The sequence below is a fragment of the Pimephales promelas genome, chromosome 2, assembly GCF_988280905.1.
Source record: "Pimephales promelas chromosome 2, fPimPro1.hap1.1, whole genome shotgun sequence".
NCBI classification, from domain to species: Eukaryota; Metazoa; Chordata; class Actinopteri; order Cypriniformes; family Leuciscidae; genus Pimephales; species Pimephales promelas.
The window spans coordinates 14,766,910-14,794,234 of record NC_142770.1 but is presented as its reverse complement, the minus strand read 5'-3'; the positions used below and the strand labels follow the sequence as shown (position 1 = coordinate 14,794,234).

The following is a 27,325-nucleotide window of genomic DNA, read 5'->3' as shown; positions in this document are numbered from 1 at the left end:
GCAACTATTTTCAACTAATAATATATAACACCTTTCAAATAATAAAACTATTCAGGCATGTTGAATGAAGCACCGTGTTGAGCGGCGTAATGCTTCCACACAATGGTAGTCACGGTAGTGGCGACAAATCCAATAATTATTCCTCCAGTGCAGGTGGGGGAAACAGCCAAGTGTGTAAAAAATTTCTGGTTTGTCATTTTTGACAGTCGCTGCTACGGCGGCCCATGTGCTGATTTGGTCTAATTACGTGCAGCCGGATTGGGGAGGGAGGGTTGGAGGGGGGGGGGACTGTCAGCGGGCGAACGTGTGATAAACACCAGCACTGGCGCGACTGTCAGCGCTATCAGATCTGCGCGTGAAGCTATAGGTCTACCTCCAACCAACATGCCATTTCTCAATAACCGAACGCACCATCTCTTTGTTTCTCCGCCGTTTCACCGGCTCTTTCATTTCTCACGGGCGCCCCGGGAGATGAAAAGCAAAAAAACAATGTGTCAAATTTTGTAGGTTTCTCGGCGCTCGGTGATGATGCATCAAAGTAGATGGGCGTTATTAGCATCTCAGATGGTTGGAATCCAGAAGAGCGGTTAGTTTTAAATGACCCGGTGTGAAAAAAAAGTAAATAATGATGGTTTATGTAATATTGACTGGTGTGCTTCTGATCAAACTTCACGTGAAAACAACTTTAAGGATGATGAACGGCTGCTGACGGAAGATTTATGTGACGTACCTCTAAAAGGCTGAGATGAACTCCGACCAGATATGGCATGGGCGCACTGGGAATAGAGACAAAACACAGTCATTAGCAACATGAAAACAGCTTTATTGCATTTTAAAAATAGTCATAATTCAAGAAAATCGCTGTTTTCTTTCCAACAAGATGCAGATACAACGTAAACATTTTCAAAACACAGCCGTACATTTCACAGAACAAATATAACAACCAGGCCAACGATTTCAAACGAAATAATAATAAACGAGGACCACCGTACATTGACATATCTTTGACGCAGCATGCATCAGGAGCTAAACTTTAATGGCATCCTCGGCCGTTTCCCGGAACGAGCGCGTTTGAGCAGTGAAGGTGATTAGTGTAATTGGCGAGCGTCACTTTTGAGTCTCGGTGCAGAGCGGGGCGAGGCAGGGCCGTGTAATTAGATAGGTTTGGGTAGCCGCTACAGTGCTCGCTCAATCAGGTTATGTGGCTAATAAGCTGCAGTCTCCCTCACTGCATCTGTTAAGGCCATAGATTTAACTGACAAGCAGGCATGCTGACACGCAGACACGCACGCACATGCACGGGGTGAGCCCTGTCACGTCATTGTTGTCCGTGAGTGTAACTTTGTTATGACAGCCTAATTCCCATCATTTCTAATAGCGTTCATTATGAGCGATTGCACAGCCTTATAATATGATAATGCTCTTTTTTTTTGTATAATTAGATCGCTAAAATATGATAAATCACCTCGGATGTCGGTCCTGGAGTGGAAAACGGTGCTACTCTTAAAGCTAGATTTATATCAATGTTGTATTATTCGACCACAAATAGTTTCTAGTGTCAAGCATGGCAGCACAAGTCTGTCAATTTAAGGGTATAGGGTGTTCTATTAGCTATACAGCAGGGCTGTAAGTTAAGAGTGTGGTCACGGTTTCAGACCACAGTTGGCAAACGGAAATCAGCCTGCCTCTCAACCCGTGTATATATATATATGTATGTATATATATATATTTCTGATGGGTAAAAAAAAATTAGATTGCATGCTGGAGTTGTCGTGGTGGCATAATAAATCATGTCCTTGATAAACCCTTTGAGATCCCAGATATGGTGAGGGGTATTTCAGAAGCAAGTATTGCATGTTGTGAAACTATATTTTACTGATGGAGCGATAGAATATATCAGCAGGTCAATTAATTTAAGTTTGGACGAATTTGGAGACTGTACCTGATTGGCCGATTAAAATAACTCTGACCTATTCAAATTAAGTTCATTTTCAAGTGAAACATTGTTTAAATGAAAATTATAAAAAAATCTATTTTGTAGACCGACCGACCGAAAGACCGACAGACAGACAGGCCGAAAGACCCACAGCCAGATAGATAGCCAGATAGATAGCCAGACAAACAGATAGATAGTCAAAGCCAGACAGACAGACAGACAGATAGTCACAGACAAACATAAAGACACATAGATAGATAGACAGACAGACAGTCACAGACAGATAGGCAGACACACACAGACAGACAGACAGATAGTCACAGACAGACAGTCACATACATTCAGACAGACAGACAGAAAGTCAGACAGACACAGACAGACATAGTCACAGAAAGACAGACACGGACAGTCACAGACAGACAGACAGACAGTCACATACATACAGACAGACAGACATAGTCACAGACAGACAGTCACATACATTCAGACAGACACAGTCACAGACAGACTGACAGTCACATACATACAGACAGACAGACAGACAGTCACATACATTCAGACAGACATAGTCACAGACAGACAGTCACATACATTCAGACAGACACAGTCACAGACAGACTGACAGTCACATACATACAGACAGACAGACAGACAGTCACATACATTCAGACAGACATAGTCACAGACAGACAGTCACATACATTCAGACAGACACAGTCACAGACAGACTGACAGTCACATACATACAGACAGACAGACAGACAGTCACATACATTCAGACAGACATAGTCACAGACAGACAGTCACATACATACAGACAGACAGACAGTCACAGACAGACAGTCACATACATTCAGACAGACAGTCACAGACGGACAGACAGTCAGACTGACAGGCAGACAGACAGAGAGTCACAGACAGACTGGCTATATCTGTCATTAGGGCGCCTCTTGGGCAGAAAGAAACAAAAAAATGTTCACAGACCTGACTGCCAAATGTTCCTGCTGCCTATTGGATGCTCATTATTAAATATTTTGGCTTAAGATGGTAATGGTTTCGACACAGAATGCAGTAATATCAGCTTCCAGTGCAATCCACAGAATTGCACAGATTTTCCCCAATCAGTTCACAAAAGTTGGATTCCATGTGTGCCGTCAAGATTTGCTTATGATGTACACTTCAATGTAAAAGCTGTACAAATTCCCTCAAAAAGGCCTAAAGCATAAAAATCATACAGCTCTTCAGCTCAAAAAGCGACAGCCCAAGCTTGAGTGATATATAAATGAGAGAGACATTTGTGTGTTTAAGTGTGCAGATGAGCTCTTACCAGCAATAATCCAGCAGGTGAGGAGGAAGTACAGGAATGAAGATGTGCTGCCAGTGCATAGGGTAGAGCATGGCGGTGGACCCTTGCACGCATGCAGTTAACTACGACAAGAAAAGAAAAAAAAGGACGTGAGCTTCTTAATGTGACTGGCTCATCAATGAATTTCCCATCACACTACAGGGGATTGCGTTTATTGCAGGCTGTAAAGTTATTCTTTTTATCCAAACATCACAAGCTGATTAAATGTGCTTTTTTTGGTTTTCTGATGTTAACAGCACCGGTTCAAATCCAAAACTGGGGCATCAATCAAGGGACTAAAAATACACACACGGTGTCAAATGTGTATCGTCTTCAGGACCGATAGAAAATTAATGATGCTTTATTACTGTTATACACACGCACACAGTACAGTATACAATCTGACTCTACGAGAAGCAAACGCTTAATTATGTCGCTGGTGTGGATGTTTAATGAGTGAACACCCAAGTGACCCCCTACCACACCCTGGTTCCCCCTCACAGCTACCTAGCAGTTGTAATGACCTGTGTGGCACACGCCAGAGCTTCCTCATCTTCCAGATTAAAATAACATGATTAAATATGGAAAAAGAACAGAGGTCTGAAGGCTCCTCTGGGACTTCATTAGGGCAAATTGCCAAAGAATGAAACATGAGTTAACCAAGAGAGACTGTGAGCTGTTAGAATACCACGGGGAGTAGGGGCTGGAAGAAGGGGTCTTGACAATTGGAGCTTCCAGTAATGTGTGTGAACCATGCCTCCGAAGTATCAAGAGACCCCCCTGCTCACTGACACACAATATCACAATTGACCACTGAAACCAACCAAGCTTGGCGGTGGCACAACAGCTCGTTTCAAAGAGATCAGTTTAAATCCTGAATCCCGTCTATATTCAACTGTGCGCGAGGTGTAAGGCTGGTTGCGTGTTGTTGTTGTTGTTGTTGTGCATTGAATTCTGTGACATTGTGTTCGAACGCAACCGCTCCAGATAAGACGTGACCTATCGAGTCAAGAAATAGTACAGCTTTAATTAACAGTAATTTAGTGCCATGCATTATAACATATGCAAATTTGTTGTGCAGTACTCTGAAAAGAACGAAAAGGCTTTAGTGGTGACAGATCTAATTTTGTTCAGGCAATTTAGAAGAAAGAAATGAATATTTATGGCATTTTTCACCGATTGAAGTTTGCTTGATATCAAAGCTTTGAGACCCGTTCTGTTCGAGATCCTTTTTCTCAAGGTCCAATAAATGAATCATGCTGAGAGGTCATTGCACTGCAAAGAAACACTTTTCTTTGACTGCGAACAGACTGCCATCTAGTTTCTTAGAGGGGAACCCTTCCGTACCATGCAGAGATGGGTAAGAAAGCCTAATGGCGTATTCCAATTAATTCAACAATGTCCACAGACAAGCCCAATTGGCTTGATTTATTCTCGACTTGAAAGTAAAGCCGTGCCGTCTTCTTTCAAAGACGAGGGCACAAAAAGGAGGTGGAAAAACCTAGATAAACATTAAAAGGTGGAATTCAAAAACAAATTAACTCTTGATATTTTTCCCACAAAAGTTGTTTTGCTCCCAACCGAGGGATTCATCATAAAGCACGCACAATCCTGCAAGAAAGTCAGTCGTGACCTCCTTTCTGTGACAATTAAAGAGAAAGTTCAGAATAACTGTATCGATGCCACTGAATCTCCAGTTGTACCCACAATGCACTGCTGGAGTGCTGCACCTAATAAAATATTTGGCGGTCTTATGAATAATTAATAAATAAAGAAATGCCAAATAAAAAGAAAGCCAAATGGCCACAAAAGGCAAGGTACGCTTGATATTCCTTTGAATGAAGAAGTCATCCGCAAGAACAAATGCTGGATTACGGCTTGTTTGGATGCGGGGCAGCATCCTGCCGAGACCTGTGAGCTACCGCTGCCGTTAGCGATAATGAGCGTGCTGGGGACGTGTTAAGTGGGGGGTCTTCTCTATGGAGACCAACCATAGAGCAGATTATACAAAGGGATCCGGCTTTGGAAATACAGTAGACCCCCAAAAAACAATGATGCCATTACAAAGATTTCCAATGTATACATGACACTGTCCGGTTTTACATGAAAATGTACAAATATGCAACATCAGCTTTAAATAAAATATATGCCAAAATGAAATGAAATGATCACGCAAATTACTAGTGATAGGCTGATCATCGAAAGAGTTACCTCCCCATGTCAGATCCAAACTATTGTACATGATGTGACCCTGTCCTGTGATATTACATAAAAAATCATGACACTCAAGGCTGCACTGATTCGTTCACAAACTCTTTAATTAGCCTGTTTATTAAAAAGATGATGAGGCAAAAGATGAAAGACTAACCATATAACAATTTCTACTGGTAAGTAGCATGCTAGGAGACCTAGAAATAGATCTGTACCTTTCAGGAAAGGGAATAGAAGGATTTTGCCATCTTTGCTCAGCGAACTCTGGATTTGCCCAATCAGGTGACAGTCACATAACCCTCACTTCACAATCAAACCACATCCACACTCATCTCTAGGAGTACATTTGTACCATTTTGCCTTGCTGAGATATATTCCACAGATGAAGTATAAAGATATGCTTTGTAACACCTTTCCAGTGAACCCTGTCTATGTAAACAAGTTGACGAACATATTCCCTACATCTAGGAAGAAGCTGGGATTCGAAAATATCCATGGCAACTTCTCCAAGAATAGACAAAGACCCAAAAAAAAAAAAAGGTCCCGTTCTTTGATAAGCACAACAAAGCTCACAGTGGAATCTGTGATTGGGGCAGACTGGAGACTAGAGGTGCGATTCCCCCTGACAAGGGTGACAGCGCCGCAGTCTGCGCTGACTCCTGCTACCTGCGAGACTTCTCTCCCCTGGCCCTCTCCTTGTTTCCCAATTACCAAGCCTCGCTCTCCTCTCCTGTTGACAAACGCACGGCTCCGAGCGGGGCGCCGACACAGGTGTATCGCTAACAAGGCGGTGGCATTAAAAAAAGAAAAGGTAGAGGTAGGGCGCAGGGCGCCAAACACCACTAATCCACCTCCCACTGCAACACAATATCACAAAGAGGAGAACAGGAAGTGCCGCAGGAAGATAAAATGTCTATTAAAGGTGTGGTAAGAGAGATGCTTGAAGAAGGAATGAAAATAAGACGGCATTGCGGAGTAGAGAGTAAAAAAGCGGAGAGTGTGGGGCCGAAAGGAACCTCAGTGGCTAGCACCACAGGCCAAGACAGGATCGGGTCTTGTTAGCATACCACTGACAGCATGATGAGAAGGCGGCTGTCAAGACTCGGGGCCGGCCGAGGGGGTCTCGCAGATGAAACGCGCCAGGGCCTCCCAGTTGACTAGTTAGAGGGATCCTGATGCAGCACAATTATACTGGCATATGACAAGACTGCATGGGCGGCTGCCTCCCAGAGCCTGCGACATGGTTTTAAAACAGTGGTACTCCTTACCTCTGGTCACAAAACAGCAATAAGTCAACTGATGCATTGTTGTTAGATCATGATTTATTCCTTTGCTTTCCAATACAGGCAAGTGTGCGGCCATGTTCTGCTAGACTGACACAGCAGGTTCACTGGGGGCCCGAACACTCAGGCTCCACTGGCAGCATACATAATGGATTCCTTCTCTTCCTCTTTCCTTCTCTTTCTTTATCCCGTTGGCTGGCTAGAGAAACTGTAGCGGTAGGCTGACCACACCCTGGACACTGCCATACGCCCTCTCTCAGAACATTTCAGAAATCGGCCATATGTCTGTATTTGCGTCTATGAAATTTTGCCAAAACTGGTTGTGTGTGTGTGTGTGTGTGTGTCTTCCTATAGTTGCTTGGAACTCCCAAAGCTCTAGAGAAGAAGACGGATGGTTTCCGGATTTGAGATGATGAAAGTCTTCGCTGAGGTGGAACCTTAATATCACTAGTCTTCGTAGTAACTCTTTTGGCATATTAGTTTCATAAACTCAAGGTCGCTCATGCTCCCATTCTGCAAAACAGTAAATCTTGTTATGAGATAGTAAAAAAAAACTATTTTCCCAAGAGACTAATGATTTGCACATTCTAACCCCTCGTGTCAGTGAGCACACGGAATGAAGGCGGCAGCCCGGAGGAGTGAAATACTCTGTGGATAGGGTCATTCCGACAGCCTCCTCCGGAGCCAGAGGGTCCAAGGGGAGCCCCTCGGTTCCGGCACTGTCGGCGAGCGCACCGCAGATGCTCTAGGGGGGGGAATCGGAGCGAGATAGGGAGCGAATGACATCACTCGCCGCTTCTCCAACTGTCGTGAAGGTTTGGACCATCGTCCGCCCCCATGCGATAAGCGCCCACTCCCTTTTTCAGGCAAGAAGTGCCAGAAAGAAAATATGTGAAAGAGTCAGGGATCCAAATAAGTGATAATTTAAAGCTAACAGACTTGACTGCACATTAGCGCAGAGAAATACCCAAAATGACAAAACGGTGAGATCTGAATCAGTGTACAGGAATTTTTTTTTGACCACTGACCACTGAATTTTTTTATCTAAAGTTCAAATAATGAGAAACAGGGTCATCTATATAACTCTTTAATTATGATGTGCATGAGGTAGTTGATGATGCCCAGCCCTAGATACGATCTACAGTCTATGATTCAGTATCATCCACCTTGAGAAAGGTTTCAAGTCTTGTGGGGGAAAAAAACATACAACAAATGATCCCATCACACATCATAATTGGAAAACGTATATGATAAAACATTTCTTTACATGCAATTGTTCCCAAAAGACCTACTTTAAATTATTGTATTAAAAACAACATATATTAATATGTTTTAAGTAAGAAGAAAGCTGTCTGATGTGTAAATGAGAACGACATCAAAAACTCACAGTGCTAAGCTTGCTTGAGGTAATGATGATGCGTCGCTCATGCAGCATGCTGGCGTAGAGGTGCAACATGTTGTTCACATCCACTGCTACAAAGTACTCGGTTAAATTTCTCTAGGAGGAGAAAAAATTATGTTGATTAAGACGCATTTGGACAACACATCACACCTAAAAATGAATGAATGTAGTTGCATTAGATATATTTAGGCCTGGTTTCACAGACAGGGGCTTAGGCCACGTCCACACTACTGCGTTCTCGTTTAACCTTCAAATGGTCTTCGTTTCCTGTTTACACTTTTGGGCTTTGTGGTCTATACGACCCCAACAATTGATTGAGTAATTGTACAAAAAATATACGTTCATATATAATTTTTTTTGTTTACTTCCCATCTATTCATTAATGCCGTGTTTTTGGAGATATAAAGTACTTTTGTATCCATACGCCTTATTCACGGCAGCGCCATCTTTGAATTTTAATGAGAATGAAAGCGAGGCTGTGAGGGATAGACTTGCATCTCTTCAATGGGCTGTATTGTTATTTAATGTGTTTTCGGATTGTTCTGCTCATGAAACACTGGAAAAATATCTTTCTAAGAAATGTCAGTTGACAAAAATATACACCTTATTCAGCTGCTCTGAGTAAGGTGTATATACCACAGAATTCCTCAACTGCACCATTAGCTTTAGCATTAGCATATTAAATATTATTTCTTTTTGATACATTGCATTTATGCTCTAGTACTAGGCCTTCATTTCTGTGTAAAAATTTTCAGATTTATGCCGGATTTTTTTATTTATTTATTTTTTTTTTGACGCATGAAGAAAATACATTTAGTTTTTTTCACATTTCCCATTCAATGTGACCCCGAAGGCCAGAAGTTTAAACATTTTTTTTACATATCTTCAGAACAACCGAATCAAACCCAGTTTTTGTGTGTATGTGTATAGATAGATAATGTATAAAAAAGTCACAAAATCATATTCCACTGAGATGAAGGGAACCTTTTTTTTGTTAAGTAAAAGTCGATTGGGGTCGTATAGACCCCATGACCCGATTGAGGGCTACAAACAGAGAATTAAAACGAAGACGATCTCCATACACACCAGCGTTTTATCTGCGTATTAGAATTGATTTCCGTACGACTGAAAACGCGGATCACGTGACCATTCACCAACACTGGGCATGCGTGCGCCGGTGTAAACGGTGGCTGACGAATCAGGGAAGGACACGTCATGACTGATGACACCCAATCATAGAGCCGAGCGTGAGCCTCTGCGTCAGCGTTTCTAAAGTCCTCCGTTTTGTCCCGTCTTCACTAAAACGCCCTCCGGAGATTCCAAAACAAAAAACGGAGCTGCAGCATTTCTAAACTTCTCCGTTTTAGGTCTTCACTTTTTCCGTTTTAGTCTGGACGGGAGGTGCAAACGTAGCAAAAGATCTCCTTTTTTAAACAAAAACGCAGTAGAGTGGACGGGGCCTTAGATAAGAATTAAGCCTTCAATTAGAACATTTAAGAAGCTTTCATAAATGTGCATTGGGGACAAAAACTTGAGACAAAACAATGGCACTGACATATTTTAAAAACAGCTTAAACATGAATTTTAGTCTGGGACTACAGTAGGCTTCAGCCTTGTCTGTAAAACCAGGGTTTATTTAATATTTTTTGCTTCGTTTCATGTTTTGGTTTGTTTCATTTTCTGCTTCATGCTTTGCTTCATGATAACTTTTTCTCTTAGTCACTGACATTCATACTGTACATTAAATGTGGCTTTATTTTTGGGGCCTCTGTATTTGTAACTGGGTTAAACATACTCACACTTTCAGGTATGGTGGGGAGTCCATTAATGTCAGGAGCTATGAAGTATGAATGCTGCAGAAAACAGACAAGAAAAGAAGAAGCAAAGGTCACCATTTAGCAACCATCCAGTATTTAGTGTTTATAGACATTTTAACTTACTGTCTGTTCCACAACCAATAAATAAACCACGATTGGCCTGAACTGTGTCTAAGCTTGTTAACATCACACATACAGACAACAGATACGGATACATGAAGTCAACAAACGCCGATCCCCTGTGGACACTACCGGAGGAGGCTCCCCGCATCGGAGAGAATGTCTTTATTAAGGTACAAAAGCCAACTGCTCTGTTCTGACAGTATCAGAGGGGTCTGCAAGGCGTACTTTTGAACAGGCGAGCAAGTTTAATGTCTGGATCAAAGAGGCTCCGAAGCAAAGATCCCACGCTGCCAGCTAACTTTAACACTTTTTGTTTGCATATGTGGAGCGCTCCGCTCTTTCCCAATGCTGGGTCGCAATTCGCTGTGCGTAAAGAGTACCCATCTGTTGCTCAACACACAGGTTCAACTTTTGCTGCCTTCGCTTATGTTCCACAAACAAATGCAAGTGCAACCAGCATCTTCTAATACTCGAAAGATGTAAAATATTTATCTTGGACGCTGTGATCACATGACTCGAGCAATCAAACCAAGTGCTGTGCAATGTCAAAACAATTTATCTGGGCTCTATGTGTGTGTCCAGAGTACTTTTGCTACAATCGTACGAACGTAAACAGTTTAAAGATATCAATAAAGCAGAGTGACCAAGTCTTCTTCATGTGCTGACATGTGTTTATTTTCCCATACCGAGCAGCTGACTGCCCTCCATGTCGTGGACTACAGTTCCAGCTGGCGGTGGCCAACAATTTGCAGCCGTGTTTATAAAAATCACACATTATCAGAGTGCTTGTTATCACCACGCTCTGCCTGCTGCTCCCTGTAGTGTGATCAGAATCCCAGACCCTGCACCCAACACCACTCCTCAGCACACACACACACACACACACACACACATCTGATTGAAACATTACTCCCCACACAGTGCTGATTCAAACCTCTCCTATCACCAAGACCCTCTTCCCAAATTCCAAAAGTTGTCATTCTGCTAATCATTTTAACTTCAGAGATGTTAAAGCAGAACATGGCGGTGATTAGTGAACCCACCACCGGCTGGAAGACGGTACTGGTAACTCCAAGAAACCCCTTCGGATGACCTGATGGGTTTTTAGATTTGAAGCTAAGGTCAAATTCTTGATAATTGATGCTGAGTAATAGCAAGCTTAATATCTAGTAACATCAACTTATTGTATTTAATATATAGTGTGATAAATGTTTTTTTTTGTGACATATGTATACACAGACATCTGAAGTGTCTAAATAAAGCTTCAAAATGCACATTTCTTTTACATATACAACATTCTAGGAATACAGTCGGAGCATGATATTATAAAGTGTTACAGCTTGAAAAAAATAAAAACAGCATGATGTTTAAATACAATGCTGTTGAGCAGATATTCAAGTGTGTTTTGTATGTAGGCTAATGGGCAGAGCATCAATGGGATTTCTTGAGCATAACTAGTCTTTTGCTTGAAAAATAAATTAAATAAATAAATAAAATGTTTGATATTTGAAAAGAGAATTCAGCAGCATGGAAGAGCATGAATCATTTAGCAAGTTTGATTGTTTTCCAGACAAGAAATCATAAAAAGAACTGACAACAAGACCCAGGATGGGTTTTTGCCATATTTTATAAAAAGAATAGAGATGGATTATTTGGCAAAATTGGAAAGCTGTCTCCCATGTGATTAGACCAACGGCTCCAAATTTCAGAACTGCCCCATTCTCTCTCTCTTTTCATCCCTTTCCCTTCAGCACACTCTCTCCCCACTCACCGACTGTCTGCTTCCTGGATCTTGCACTATTTGCCCATAGGCAAAATGTAAGTGGTTGCTCTTGCAAAAATGAAGGAAAGAATATAGATGGATTAGATGGAGAGATCAAACATATAAACATACATAAAGACAGACAGAGACTGCAAAAAAAAAAAAACTGACATCCAAAATATTGACATATAAAAATTGGATGGATGGACTGACAGACAGAGAGAGAGACAGAGAGACAGACAGACACTGTAGATAGATAGATAGATAGATAGATAGATAGATAGATAGATAGATAGATAGATAGATAGATAGATAGATAGATAGATAGATAGATAGATAGATAGATAGATAGATAGATAGATAGATAGTCATTGAATGGCAGCTGTTTAAGACGGTGTTAACCAATGGCTGCTGCTGGACATGATTTGCAAAAGTGGTCATTAGGTTTAACGCTGTCCAGCCGTCTTTTATCAGAGCATAAGGCCGGCGGTCCCACTTCTGTTTCTAAACAAACCGTTATCCCTCCCCAGTACCTACCACACTCAGATTTACTGGCGTATTCGGCTTTGGCACAGGGTGGTTGTGCAGCGTTTCCAGCATGTCGTTCAAGTCATCTTCCTGTGAGGACAAAAAAAAAGGCTAATATGAAAAACAAACAAACAAGAAAAACGCACTAAATGAGCTCCCAAAAAAAACGCAAACTGCAAAGAGATTCTATGATTTAAGTATTCCTACAGCAGTCTACGGAAGAGAAATATATCCGACTGACACGCATTTAACGAGCGATCCTGAGGTTAAGAGACGGTAAGCTAGGCTGCGGCAGACGCTTATTATTCTGGGGATGATTTATGGCAAACATTGGCTGTTCGTAATTAACCAAAGGTCCTTGCTCAGAGCGGGCGGCTTTAAGAAGCCATTGGAGGAAAGCTTTGCCACAAAACAGGCCTCAGGATTACAACGCCGAGGTTTTACGAGCTTTTACGACAAGAGTGCAATTTACCCTCTCAAACTTGCTGTAGAATAGCGATGCTGCTGCTGTTAAAACAAAGTCTGACATCGAATAGTTACGCACATATTTAGATGTGCCCTCTCCTTGCAAGCAAGTTCCCAGATTAGCTATGTGGCCAGTGCTTGCAGCGTATATGTCCGTGTGTTTGTACATATGTGTGTGCGGGGGTGTGTGAGCTGCTGTCACGAGAGCCTGGATGCTCACACGCATGGTCAGTAACACAGCCTGAGGAAACACTTCATTTACCCTCGCCATAAACCTTCATCGCTCTTGTCCTTCCTCGTCAGTCAACGCTGCCTCACGCGGAACAGAACGCCAAAAGTCAACCCGATCATGCTCGCTTGCTCAAAGAATTCATTAATGCGTCCTAGAGTTTAGCTTGTGTTGGACAGTTTAAGGGAGAAAAGGAGTGAAATGTCGAAATGTAAACGGTTCATAAATTCAACCAATTACTTGGAATAGTTTTATTAATGAATTTGACTCATTTGTGACTCAAAAAGACCCATTACGGAAACTGTTGCATTTAATGCACATTTTGGTGTAAACCGTTAGTAAAACTGTTCTTATGTAAATTGTAAAAGTGTAAAAACAATTTTAATTTAAAATGTATGAGAAAATCCTTTATGAAAACATTATTATTACATACATTTATGCATTTACTGCACATTTCTGTGCAAATTAGTGACATTTTTTGTATAAATTGCCGCATTTAATGCAAATTTCTGTCTAAATTGTACAGAAAAACAATTTTCACTTAAAATGTGTGTAAATCTTTCAGGAAACCAATTTTACATAAAGTGCTGCATTTACTGCAAATTTCTGAGCTAATTCATAAAAATGTTCTTGTATAAATTGTCACATTTAATGCAAATTTCTGTCTAAGTTGAACATAAAACTTATTTAAAATGTATGTGTAAATCTTTCATGGAACCATTCTTACATAAATTGTTGCATTTAGTGGAAATGTCTGTGCAAATCATTTGTTTTCACATAAAATTATCACACACAATGAAAATGCGAGTACAATACTTCCTAAAACTATTCTTGCCTTAAATGCCGCATTTAATGCAAATCTCTGCACAAATTGTTCGTAAAATCATTTTGAAATAAATTGTTGCACTGATTAACACTATGTTTACTGCTCTTTTTTTGTTTTACTTTTGTTTGTGTTTGCATTATGTGTACTGTGTTTATTTCCATTAAGAACGTATTTGAACAGGAACCATCTTTTTGCAATCATCTGGATGCAATTCAGAATTTTTTCTTTTGGGGAACCAAAAGAAAACATTCTGAATTGCATCCATTCATTCTGTGATCTTTGAAAGTTACAATAAATAAGAAATACCTTATGCCTTCAATTTTAAAAAAGAATGTCCTTTACATAATGAACAACATGGAATTTAGAGAATGAGGGGAAACTATTTTCTTTGGGTATGAAAGAAAAAAGGAAAAGATACTTTTGTTAGTGCAATGGGTCGATGTTCTTAATTCCTGACCCCTGTGAGTCCCAGTGTACTTAGCACATGATTTGTTTAGTGTTGTGGAGGCTTGGTCTTCTTCACTTCTCTTTCAGCGGCTCCGTTACACATAACTGAATGATAAGAGACTGATAGAGAAATGCTGAGCACTTCAGTAACTCGCTGGCTCCACACAAACTCTGTTTTTCATTTGATGTTGGCTTAATATTTTCATCCCCTTTTCCTAATTCAAACTTTTCTTCGTCTCCTACTCCTGTGAAACTTTCAGAAAGGGAGAAGAAGAAAAAAAAAACGATTTGGCACAGTGTATTTCCTGACAATTTGTTTTCCCGTATATCATAAGGACTGACTTCCTGTTCGATGCTCGGTCTGTTAAATGTCAACAACACTGCAAAGCAAAGCGCAACCAACCAACTGTGCCTGTTTCGCTGAGATGGATTATAGATGACGTTTTTCTTTCTCCTTTGTCTTTGCAAAAAAAAACAAAAAAAAACACTCAAGTTTTGCTTTGCAGTGGCACTTTTGGCTCACAAGCTGGATGGCAGGAACATGGGTAATTTCGATGCTGTTTGTGACATTAGCAGTTTGCTCAACAGGGGGTCCGGCTAGGCGCAATCAGTGACAAGAAGAAGCGCCCTCACAGAGGAAACTTTTTTTTTTACAGTTACAAATGTTTACAGTTCAGCATTACTAAACTTTCAGATACTGTTTGATCTGTTTACATTCTGAAATTTTAATGAGAGACTGAAGACGAGCCTTTAATTACCTAAGAGATATATATATGCGTGTGTGTGTATATATATATATATATAAATAAATATACACATGTGTGTGTGTGTATATATATATATATATATATATATATATATATATACACACATATGTGGGTGTGTATATATATATATATATATGCCATTTAATGTGAGTTATGTAAATATTTAATATTTTCCTATTTATACCCCTTACCTTTTTGCTCAAGCCTTCCCTTACCTTATCTAATCTTTGATCAGTTTTAAAAAGTTTGGCAGTTTAATTCAACTGCATTAAATGTGATAATGTGTAAATCAGTTCATTAAACCGTTCTCAAATTATCACATTTAATGTGAATTTCATAAAGTTGCAGTGAAGTATCATTTTTCCCATTTGAAGACAAGCTGACGACTTTGTGTTTTAAATATGCATGAAATGCAAATACATATATTAACTTTTTTAATGAACAATTTTCTAAAAGTTATCAGATTTAATGCAAAAAAAAAAAAAAAAAAAACATTCCTGCGTATTGTTATAGTGTTGGAGTTGGATATTTCCCTTAACTTACCTGGTGTTTTGATAAGTAGTCTGCAAAAGTATTTAGCAGCTTATAGTAAATCTCAAACCATGGGAGATAGCTGTCAAAAAAAGAAGGAAAAACATCCATTACACAAATATTACAGAATACTATACAAGACAAAACTATAAACACTATCACTGTAGCCCCATTCAAAAGGGCGTATCTACTTTTCCGAAATCAGCCGATTCTTCCACACCTTCACTTTTAACCTGGCAGGCTTTACACCATGTCTACACCAGACGCGACAAAGCGACCGTTGCAAATCCATTTGTTCTTCATGTCAGAAGCGCGAGGAGTACAAGTACATCAGAATTAGAACAGGGAATCAGTTTATTGTCAGGGATTTGTCACGTCGCACCACGCATCCAGTGTAGACAGCATCAGATTATAATGGGTTCTTAGAACAAAATATGCAAAAAGTGCTACTGGGGTATAAAGTCTGTATCTCGGTTCTCTTTATGATAAAGCATAAAAGCATTTAATTAGAGCACTCAGCATTTAATAATTTAGAACAAATACATAAAAAGCATTTTTTTTTTCCTTTTTTCTTTCTCTTTCCTTTTTTTAGGAAAAAAAATAAAAAGCATTTATTTTTTCATATATATATATATATATATATATATATCCACACACCAATGCATAGCAGCTAAAATGCCTTCATCAGGGTGTGATAACAACACACTCAGAGTCCTTTAACTGCAAACAATTAGTCATATGACACAGCACACCTGATGAGAATTGTCTCGAGGGGAAACTAAAAACCTTAAACAAAATCGAGAGAATCTATAAATTCAAAACAGATTTAAATCAAATTCAATGTAGTCCCTATACACCAGCGATCTATAACATCAAAATATAATTAGTGCTGTCAAATTGATTAATAATCACACAAAAAAAAACCCATATATATATATTCACGTCATTCACGTTTGTTTTAGACACGGTGTTAAGACTAAAGTGAACTTATTATTACATTCTTGGTAATCGCTGATACTTGCATTTTAAACATTCCAGCCACGGAGCGGGCTAAATAAAAGTATTTGGTTTCTTCAACAAAAACATGACTGGACCACTGTAGCCTGTAATAAACCAGGGATGGGATGGTTTACAAGCATGCTGCGCCCAGATGCACAACCTGAACCTCATTGTCGTACATTAAGTCACTACATATGTCACTACTCCTTTTTTTCCCAAAATTAATTCACCAGCAGGAGTAAAAAAAAAACAACTAAATAAATAAATAAAAAATAAATCACACCTTATCAATGTGTATTAACTAATCACACAATGACTAGCCAAGAGTATCTGCAACATAGTGTGTGTTGCAGCCTGACAGAATCTTGGCAAAGTTGACAGGCCTTTAAAGATGGAACGCGGCCAATGTGTTGTTTTGGCTTGAAGGTTGCAAGAACACACACACCATTTATTTTGTTATGCAATCTAGTGAAAAAAAAAAATGCGGCCTGCTAGCGGGCTCTGACTTTTCCTTTCCCGGTATGTGGGCGTGATTACAACATGCAATTCAACTCGGTCTGAAATCTCACACTTAACCAAGAGCGATTACATCAGCTATTCTTTTCCAACACAGAGCATTGACTTTTGTTTGTTGCTAATGCTTGATTGCCTTAATTGGCTAGGATGTAAGAAAAGAATAAGCTTGAATTAATGGATAAAGGGAATGCGGTACTTTTTGAAGAAGAAAAAGCAAAAAAAAGGTTTCATCTCGTCTGATCTCAGCTGACCCACAGAGCACACAGTGTCTTGATTAGAGGTTTTTTTTTTTCCCTTTCTATCCTTCCATGGGTCAGCGAGCTCTCCAGCAGACTGGAATTAACACACAACAAAAAACACAACTAAGTGTATCTAATGCAAATTTTCATATTGCCGAATGCGTAGAAAGGGGCCAGTGGCACGCCGTTCCCAGGGACGTGCGCTCAAGCGTGAGAGTTTCAAGTCTGGGTGACCATTAACCTAAAACAATCATCTCTTAACATGCCAATATTTTGACGTGCATGACGATGTTCCTAAACCAGGTCACACTATTCTAAATTAAATGCATCTATGCAAATTGCAGACAGGCGAGAAAAATGATCCATGGCCTGGATTGCGGTGTTTTGGCTAGCGTGACGCGTTGTTTGAAAGATCGTAATTGACCGACACCTTCCTCAAGCTGCATTGCACAACAAAGAAAAAAAAAAATCATTATCTCTCTCTCGCTCACTCTTTGTTTAAAATGTGAGGCTCCTGGACGCTAATCCTTCATTTTTCACATGTGAAGGGGACTTAAACGTGAGCCTCTCCTTGTCAGAGAGCATAAACACTCATTATACTCTTAAATGAGAGCATGTAAATCTTTTGTATTAAAGTCAAATAAATCACTGTTCTATAAGCAGCATAACTTGTGTTTACGAAGATATCCAGGGAGGAATACCTTTCACAAAAATTCTGGATTCATTTTTTTTTTATTTTAAGTCATAAAGCAGAAGCAGTCCATTTTGCTTTTGTTTTAACTTTTTTTTTTTTTAATAGGCTGAGAGGAGCACGGCACCCCAGCCCAATCTCTTCACAGCTAGTAAGTAAAAATGTGTTTGTATTCGGCAAATCCTCTGATAGAGGAACATTCATCATGCTGAACTGTGCTGAGACGAGCCAATCTCAACGGCCCTTTTAGGTTCTCTAGCGCCGTGTGTACTTGGAGAGTAAACCAACTTATCTGTGGCTTACTGGCAATCCCTAACAAACTCAAGCTCCTTGCTTCCACAGTCAGAAGCATCAGATAAGCTTGAGCAAATGGTTTGATAGCTGGAAAAAAAAGAGACAGAAACTGACCACCAATGAATGAGAGAATGTGTAGGTCATGACACAGTTAGAAAAGATGAATTTGTATTTTCAAGAATTAAGTGTGAGCTACTTAAGTACTTCTACTGAGCTGAAACTTAAATAAAACCCAGCAACTGCACTGTAAAAAAAAATATGATTAATAAGTTATGACCACAGATATATATTTTTTACATTACTCTAGCTCATAAAAACAGCTAAAAACTGCTCAACTTTTTTGGATAAGTTATACAAAATTCAACTAATTTTTTTTAAGTCGGTTTAATGTAATTTAAATTCAAATGTACTTCAAAATTTAAGGAAGCAACTTTTTAGTTATTTTCAAAAACAAACAAAAAAAATCTTAGCTCACACTGAAAATCTCTCTCTATATATATAGTATAAAAACATAATAAAATATTAAATATTCTGTACTATTTATAGGTAAATGTGGAAATCAAATCAATCATTTTTCAATTTAACTTCTGCAAACAAATTGCTTCGAATTAATTAATACCGATAAAAATAATATTTTGACTAATTTAGAACAATCTGGTCTCTGACTTTAGAATTCCAACAATAAATCAATCTAAACTCATATTATGTATTTATGAAGATTTACACTGCATGCATGGTCTTTGGATTGTCTTGTACGCCTGTACGATCTAATCGGCCCTTAAATCAACATGCGTCCTAAATCATCAGAGGTATTTAGGAGCTTTTAAACCAAGTCAGCTTGCACCTTGTCTCATTCCCAGGATGAGATATGATTACACCCTGACTTTTCCTGAGTTTTATGTTCAGCTAAGGAAAAGAAATACCCCTAAATGACCACTAACTGAAGAAAACTTCTCCCGTCTGAGGAAGACGCCAAGTCGGGTCCCAGCCATCAAATAAAACCGGCAAGAGAGAGAGAGAGAGAGTGAGAGAGAAAGGGTCTATTTCATCCGGTGTCTCGCAGATGTCCGAAGGCTATGTGCTCAGAGTGTCCGAGGGCTGAATGGGCAGAGAGGGTGGGGTAAAACGGAACGCGTGTGTTTTTGAAGTGGTTTGGCCCCAAGGAACCCTGGCCTATTTGGCCTAGGCTAAACCTGCAAAGCTACAAAGGGCTGTCCACATAAAACTGTCCCTCTCATTAGGCAACTTCCTCGTGTAAGCTTAGGTGACAATTTTATGGTCCCAGCACTTCAACAATCACAAGGACACAAACTGTTTTAATTACTTTTCTTTTATATTCTGGTGGAGAGTGTAAATGTGTGTGAATAAGAAAAAGTCTTACCTTACAAAAATCTAAAATTACACGCATATATATATATATACTGTATATGTTCAACTTTTTATATAAACTGATATAGAAATAATTGTGTGTATGTTTATGTGTGTGTATAAGTAATAGTTTTAAATGTTATATATCAAATATTTGAAACTATCTGAATAAAATCTAAATAAAAGGGGGTAGAATAACAAAACTTTCTTTAGGTCTTCTGTTACGTTTCTCCAAGTTATTTCCATATAGATGACAAACAAAAGAAGTCTTGGGTCTTAATGGAAAAAAAAAAGGAACAAAACTTTCAGATGCATTTCTTATTATGAATGAAGGAAGCCATGCAAACTACTCAGAATGCATAATGAATTTTATACATCATATGTCAAATGAATTAGCATGTAAAACTCAGTGAAAGGGACAGGGGAGACTCTTGCTAATTGGCAGCAGGGCTTTATGCATAATTATTGGTGAACCGTCTCCGGCATGCCTCTGTGCCTGAATAACGAGTGGAGAGAAAGAGAGAAACACACACACACACACACACACACACAAAACAAAGGCCATCCTGGCTAGGACGGGAGGAGGAGAGATCTCGACAGCAGCTGATCATGACGATGATAAACCTGCGATTGTCCATCAATACCATGTAGACGGAGAGGGGAAAAAAAATGTGGTATGTCCCAGTTGAGCTGCTCTGAATTACTAAATGACTTTGTATTACTAAATACACTAGTTTAGCGTTTATGTAACAGAAACAGTCTTCTACTGTATCTGCTGCTTTCCATTCTCAATGGAACAGTTCAAACTGAAAATATGAAAGCATATGAAATCATACTATGATCTAAATATACAAACAAAAGGAGTATTTTTATCCGTGTTTATTATTATTTCATATAAGTGAAGTATTGTTGGTTTCAAATCTCTTTATTTCAGAATCTATAATTCATCTGGAATTGGTTTCCCTTAAACAGGAACAGGGACAGTGAATTTTTCAAGAAATAGGCTACATCAAACTGTAAATTAAATTCATAATATATTATTAACAATAAAAACAGACAGCAAATGGTCAAAAATCAACTAATTATGCAGTTTAAAAGAGCATAAATAAACAAACAATCTGTTCTGACATTAGTAATGATAATCTCTTACCTGAGCAAACAGATGCAGACCCTGCCGCCGGAGGTCAGCCGACAGAAACCAAACCTCTGCTTGCTTTCAATGTCTGTGAGCACAAACGTGAAGTTCTGGCCCACCTGAGTCTGGGACACTCTTCAGTCCACCACAAAGAGAGGAAAAAACAAGTTTGACATGAATCTTTTATCAAACTGTTCACTTGAATTATATTTGATGGAATGGTCCGAGTATTAACCAGCAACTGTAACTTTTAGCATTATCATAATCATAAAAGACGTCAAATATCAGAAAAGATATATATATAAAAAAAAACTCAGATAAAAAAAAAAAAAAAAACTTGCTGTAAACATTGTACATGCATTCACTAATTTCATATCCAATTGGCAGCAGAAAGATTGCATCACATTTAAGGTTGTAAGAACTAAACAAATGGTGACAGTGTCGTTTATCTCCACTAGATGGCAGCAAGAAAGCTTCAGCTGGAAGGAAGTGAACTTCTCACTCAGCACATCAGCTATTCAACGGCACTTTCCATTTTTCATTTCCAAGAGCAAACAAGCCAACACACACACACAGTGCTGTTTATTCAGAAGACGTGTCTAACATCATGCCAGTTAGGAGATACATGCAAACACATTGTCCACTGGGGGGGGGGGGATCTTTCTCGTTTTATTTCTCCGGACCTCTAAGTGAAGGGTCTGACATTGGAGACCAGTACTACTGGAACCAAAGGAGGTGCGCAGCTCCTCCCTGTGATTCATTTACGACAGCCTCTTAAACATGTGTGAACGAGTGTTGTATAAACAAACATCCTAATTTTTCCCTATTCACACATCAGGGATGAGGGATATCCTACCTTTCTACGTCAAACGGGAAACAGAACTTAGGCACTGTCTGCAGGACCTCCTGAAAAGAAACAAAAAGAGACATTATGGGTCGTTCAAATCATGTCAGTTAATTTAAGGATAAGCCTTAATTATTGACTTAACGATAATGACATGATATGGTGACGAACAGAGATCATGCCAGGTTGTTGCAATGAGGTTGCTAATGTGTTCTGAGTGTTTTAGTGCAATGCTAAAAGGTTGCATATTGCCAACTTCATGTCTCAATGATATTCTGGTGTTCAGATAGGGCTCTAATGTAAGTCTAAAGAATTTTTCGCCAGTTTTTCGTCTGCCAGGCAAAGTGCAATTGATTAGAAAAGTACACACACTTTTTCTCAACAAACTGTTAAAAATGGTTTGGTGCGCACACTGTAATCAAATGAAACGGCTTTATGATTGTTAACGCAGATCATTAACTAGCAAACAAATGTATTTACGTTTTTAGTACATTAAATGGCAGCGTATTGTCTCAAGTCAAAAGAGCGCAACACCACGTTTCTGTGATATTCTGCTCTCTAGATGCGGCTCTAATGTAAGTCTAGGGGACTTTTCTCCTGTTTTATTTCTTTTGTCTGCCAGATGAAAACCACGAGTTCAATTGATTCGAAAAGTAGGTGTAAATCAGTTTCAAATAACTATTCAATAAGCAGAACAGTGGCTGGCACACAAATGAGCAAACGAATGGATTTAAAGGGAAACGACACCAAGCTGACGTAAAGGGGAGGGCGTTCAGAGGCTAAAATAATTAGCGGCCATTAGCTCATTGATCGTTTCGCTTGAGGTGTGGGGACGACGGAGGTGACGGCAGATTGTTGGAACAATGGCTGAGCGGCACTGGGGGTTCAGAGGAGGTGCGGAAAGGATTGGAGGGGGGGGGGGGGGGCGAAAGTAGGCCCAGCCTTTGGGGCTTTACCTTCCCGCACAGCCCCAGAGGGAGAGTCCTAGCACCAGCAGCATATGGATTTCCATAGCCATATGGGTTAGCCACGTCTGGCCAGTCCTGCACTGTAGACTAGCCATGGGGAACTGCCAGTGATCCCCTGCTTAAAGTATAACAAGCTGCGACCATTCAGATGTTTTTTGGGGGCAGCTGGGTGGCTCAAAAGCGTCTTCCATACCCGTACCTGCACTTTTGAACAAAATTAACCATTCAGCGTGCATGTATGTGCGCCAGCCTGCGCGGGTGTCTGTTTTTATTTGCGTATATATGCATATGCGGCGCGGATGATGACTGGTTGCTGATCTCGGTGGGAGGCGGTGGTGCTGATGGGGGAAGACAGAGTGAGAGAGTTAGTATGTGATACAGAGAGCGGCGAGGAGATTGAAGGCTCTGGCAGGCGAGAGAGGAACGTTGGCAGCGGCAGAAACATCCTCGCCGTGTCGTGGCGTGGCGGATGACTGTACGGCACTAAAGCTGTCACGCGAACGCAAGCCTGATGCCGCCGTATGTGACTGCTACTATCATTAACTCCTATAGGCTCTTCCCCCGAGTGTTTATGCCAAGCTGCGCCACGCATTTGCAGAAGTGTATGCAAACGGATGCAACACAAATAAAATTGTCTCCTTAGCAGATGCAGAACTTGTCGCCGGTCCCACACTGGCCTGCTTGACGCCAGTCAATGCTGGTCCCTGCTGTCAATCAGGATCGAGCGACGGAATTCATACTGGATATTATATTTCAGACTAGAGCAAAGACAATATTTTTGATGACATGCAGCTGAATGAATGCATTCATAATGCCATGTCAATTGAAACAATCTAAAGAATTAAATAAACACACAAAAAGCCATGATTAAGACTACAGGAACTCCAAAGTCCTCAGCTCCTTTAATTAAATGGGGATAACTTGATAAGTGGTCTCAATATAATAAATGCTAAGAGGGGAAAAAAGTCGAAAAAATAATCGTATTTATTCTGCATGCTCTGCAAGTCATTCAGGTTTGGATTCAGGGTGTAACAGGTTGTGATGAAACATTACAAAGACATTTATTTAAACTGAAACTAGCAGAAAAGTGCATTTAAGTAAATTTTGATATTTGATTGAGTTTTAATGGATCTGAATGGGTTCAGTCACTTGGCTTCCGGCATCTGAGTGAAACATTCTCACGATTCTCCTCACGGTTTTAGTAGATCTAAATCTCTGTGCGCATGTGCATTACACACCTCTTTCTCTCAGGGTTTTATTACTATTCATCCAGGTGATCGGGGGACTACACCAAAGTGTGCTCAGATCGTGTGAAGAGGTGGAACGAGAGTTGCTATCGTTCCTGTTGTTTGGTTGTACTGTTTTCCCCTTTCTCTGCCTCTCTCCCAACCATTTTCCCAAGACAAAAGAATATAAAACAGCTAATGCATTTACAACTCACTGGAGGAGGCAGGATGAACTCTGCAGGCTGCATTATTTATTTACTGTTGAGACAGGGATATCACTCAATGAGACAGCGGTCTCCATTCCCCCCCTGGTCCCACTGCGGAGGCCTACAATCACAGCTTCTCCTCTATCACTATCTCTCTCTCTCCTCCACCAGCAGCATTTATTACCGCCCCATGCTACCGGGAGACACTACCGCTCCCTCCCTGAACTCCCTGCAGAGCAAGGGAGCTTCTGCCGGGCTGGATGGAAGCAGAAGATCCACCACTGGCATCAGGAGATATCAGGGGGCTTCTGCATAATGACAGCGTTCACACCTCAAGACAAAACTGGCCGATTCCCATGGAATGGGTGCTCGAAATAGTGGAACCACAACTCAGACGCAATCAGCGTCAAGTAGATGAGGATAGGAAAACATTTGACTATAAGGATGCTTTCAAAGCAGCAATTACTATGAATATGCTGTAGTTAGACTGATGTGTTAAAGCAGAAAAAAAAGTAATTTCAATTCATTTCTAAATATGTAATTTGGCCTAGATTGGATTTAAAAAGCTAAATTCACTATGATTTCTGTGCATAACACTGTCATTATTTGCGAAACATAATTATTTAGGATAACCGCGACTTTTTTCTCATTATCGTAACTATTTCTTAATTGCTACAATTTTGATTATTTGGACAACTGTGACTATTTTGCACAATTGCAACTAGTTTGAATGACAATTGCAACTTTCTTTTTATTGCCACTGCTACTTTATTCATGCAAATTTCTCATAAATGCAATGCAACTATATTTCTCGGAATAGTAACATCTGCAACTATTTAAATGATTGCAAATGTATTTTGAACTGGAATTACTTCTTGATTACTTCTCAACTTTATTTCTCATAATTGCAATTTTTATGTAAATGCTTTAAGTACTTTGTGTAACAATTCTGACTATTTCTCCTAACTGCAACTTTGACACAATTGCGAATGTATTTCTTATTTTAAACTTTCTCTGACAACTCCTTTTTTTTTTTTTTTTTTAGAAATGGGCTTCTATAAAAAAAAAAAACAGATCTGTCACATCTGTAAGGAGAAAAAAAAATCAGATTCGGGCCACATTCAGCGTGAACGTAGCCAATGTTACTAGGTGATGTGAGCGTTAGAGTCGAATATTTAGATGGGAACAGTAAGACCAGAATGGGAGGGAGGGAGAAAAGAAAAGGGAGAGAGAGAAAGATGTTGCGAGTGGGAACTAAGCGGTGCACCGGATGAGCGAGTGAAAAGCATTTCTACATTCTGTCAATACTGGGATGAAGGAGGGAGGGGGGTGCGAGAGAAAGAGGGAGAAAGAAAAGGAGAGAAAGAGGCAGAAGGAAGGTAAGGGAGAGAAAGCATGAGAACTGAGATATACAGACAGGCAGGCAGACAGACCGACAGACGAAGATAGGAAAGAAGAGAGAGATATGGTGGGAGAAAGACAGGAATAGAGAGTGAGAGAGAGACAGCAAACTCCCCCTTTCTCTCTCCAAGCTGGTGGGATTCCTCCCCAGGGGTTTCTGTCTTTAAACCTCCATGCTCTTTAAAAATTCTGCCAGCCAGCAGGTCTACACGGCGCTATGGAACTGTCTCCAGCAGGGGAAAGAAGTATGTGATTGTGTGTATGTGTGTGTGTGTCTGAGGAAAGATAGAGAGAGAGACGGAGACTGGCAGAGCCACCATGCTGACGGCACAGAGATCCCAGTGACAGGTTCAAACCCAATCTCCCCACAGGTCAGTGTTCACTGTACCCCCAAACCCCAATTAAGTCCTGCTTTTTCCTTCTCCATATCCCTCTCTCTCTGGGTGTCAGTGAACGAGCCATAACACATGCAGCGCCCCGTGGTTATGATGACGAAAATGCTACTGGGTTCAAAATCAAATGCGTCTACTACTACAATTGCTAAATTTCCTTAAGGAAAAGTGAGCGCTGCTCACCTGTGCATAGATCTTCATCACAATGCTAGAGTATTGGTGGTGGTTGCTATGCTGTTGCTAAGATGTGGTTTCATAGCGTTACATGGTGGTTAGGGTGTTCTGGGTGGTTGCTAGGCATTCGCTTACTGATATAAACCGTATGTAGCCACGCCCCTTTTTAAAGCAGTGCTCGTTGTGTTCTGTCTTCCAGTTTGTATTCCCACAGCATGAAGGTAAGATCTTACAGATTTATGAATGAACTGCTCGTTTTCAAATCTTCCCGGTTTATGACATTTGTTATGGCATCTGCTTCAAACAAAACAATCTCTACAATAAGTAAATCCACTTCACCAGCTAACAACGCTTTGATAGCGATGCCAAAGAAATATACAGAGATAAAGCAAAAAACTGAAGTCCAAAGACCAAATTTTAAAGATGGCTGCGCGCTTGTCTCTCTGGCGCATGTGGTCTATTCTGGTCTAAATATGGCTCCAACAATGCAAGTTCTTATGCAAAATGAAAATAGTGTTCCCAATCACAACACAAAAATAAGAAAAGCAATCATCATAATACTATTATTGCCTAAAAAAAAAACAAAGACAACTAACTACTAGGGCTGTCAAACAATTAATCGCGATTAATCGCATACAAAATAAAAGTTTGAGTTTACATAGTATATATGGGTGCACTGTGTATAATTATATATATATATATATATATATATAAATACATAAATACACACACATGCATGAATATTTAAGAAAAAAAATAGAATTTATATATAAAATATTTATATACAGCATATACGTTCTTAAATGTGTGTGTATTTATATATATTAAATAATTACACACAGTGCACCCACATATATTATGTAAACACAAACTTTTATTTTGGATGCGATTAATCGCGATTAATCATTTGACAGCCCTAGTAACTACAATGTTTTATATCACAATCGCAACTTTACTTAACGTAACTGCAAATGTTTCCCATAAATGCTATTTTAACTAACAATTACGAACTATTTCTCAAATGTGACTTGGTTTCTCATGCATAATTGTGAATTAATTATTTAGTCTAGTCTTTAAAAAACTCCATGGCTAAGGAAAGATCAACTAACTACTTTTTATCAACATTTTATCTCACAGCGCAACTTTACTTCTTGTAACTGCAACAGTTTCTCATGAATGCCACTTTTTCTAACACGCGCG

The 27,325-nt window shown here is 39.8% G+C and overlaps 1 protein-coding gene across 5 annotated transcripts in view; it reads right to left on the bottom strand.

Annotated features, from left to right (window-relative positions):
- The window catches only part of dennd1b (DENN domain containing 1B), a 122,048-nt gene that overhangs the window by 65,158 nt on the left and 29,565 nt on the right, over nucleotides 1-27,325 (bottom strand). For 3 of the 5 annotated variants that reach the window (XM_039668723.2, XM_039668721.2, XM_039668722.2), the window contains exons 4-12: nucleotides 21,771-21,820; nucleotides 20,930-21,049; nucleotides 15,685-15,754; nucleotides 12,417-12,497; nucleotides 11,889-11,948; nucleotides 9,977-10,030; nucleotides 8,163-8,273; nucleotides 3,264-3,364; nucleotides 731-776 (exon numbers count right to left, since the gene is read on the bottom strand). In XM_039668723.2, coding sequence (XP_039524657.2) covers nucleotides 731-776; nucleotides 3,264-3,364; nucleotides 8,163-8,273; nucleotides 9,977-10,030; nucleotides 11,889-11,948; nucleotides 12,417-12,497; nucleotides 15,685-15,754; nucleotides 20,930-21,049; nucleotides 21,771-21,820 — 693 coding nt within the window. The remainder of the gene's footprint in view (nucleotides 1-730; nucleotides 777-3,263; nucleotides 3,365-8,162; nucleotides 8,274-9,976; nucleotides 10,031-11,888; nucleotides 11,949-12,416; nucleotides 12,498-15,684; nucleotides 15,755-20,929; nucleotides 21,050-21,770; nucleotides 21,821-27,325) is intronic. The other 2 variants (XM_039668725.2, XM_039668726.2) reach the window with 1 other exon arrangement.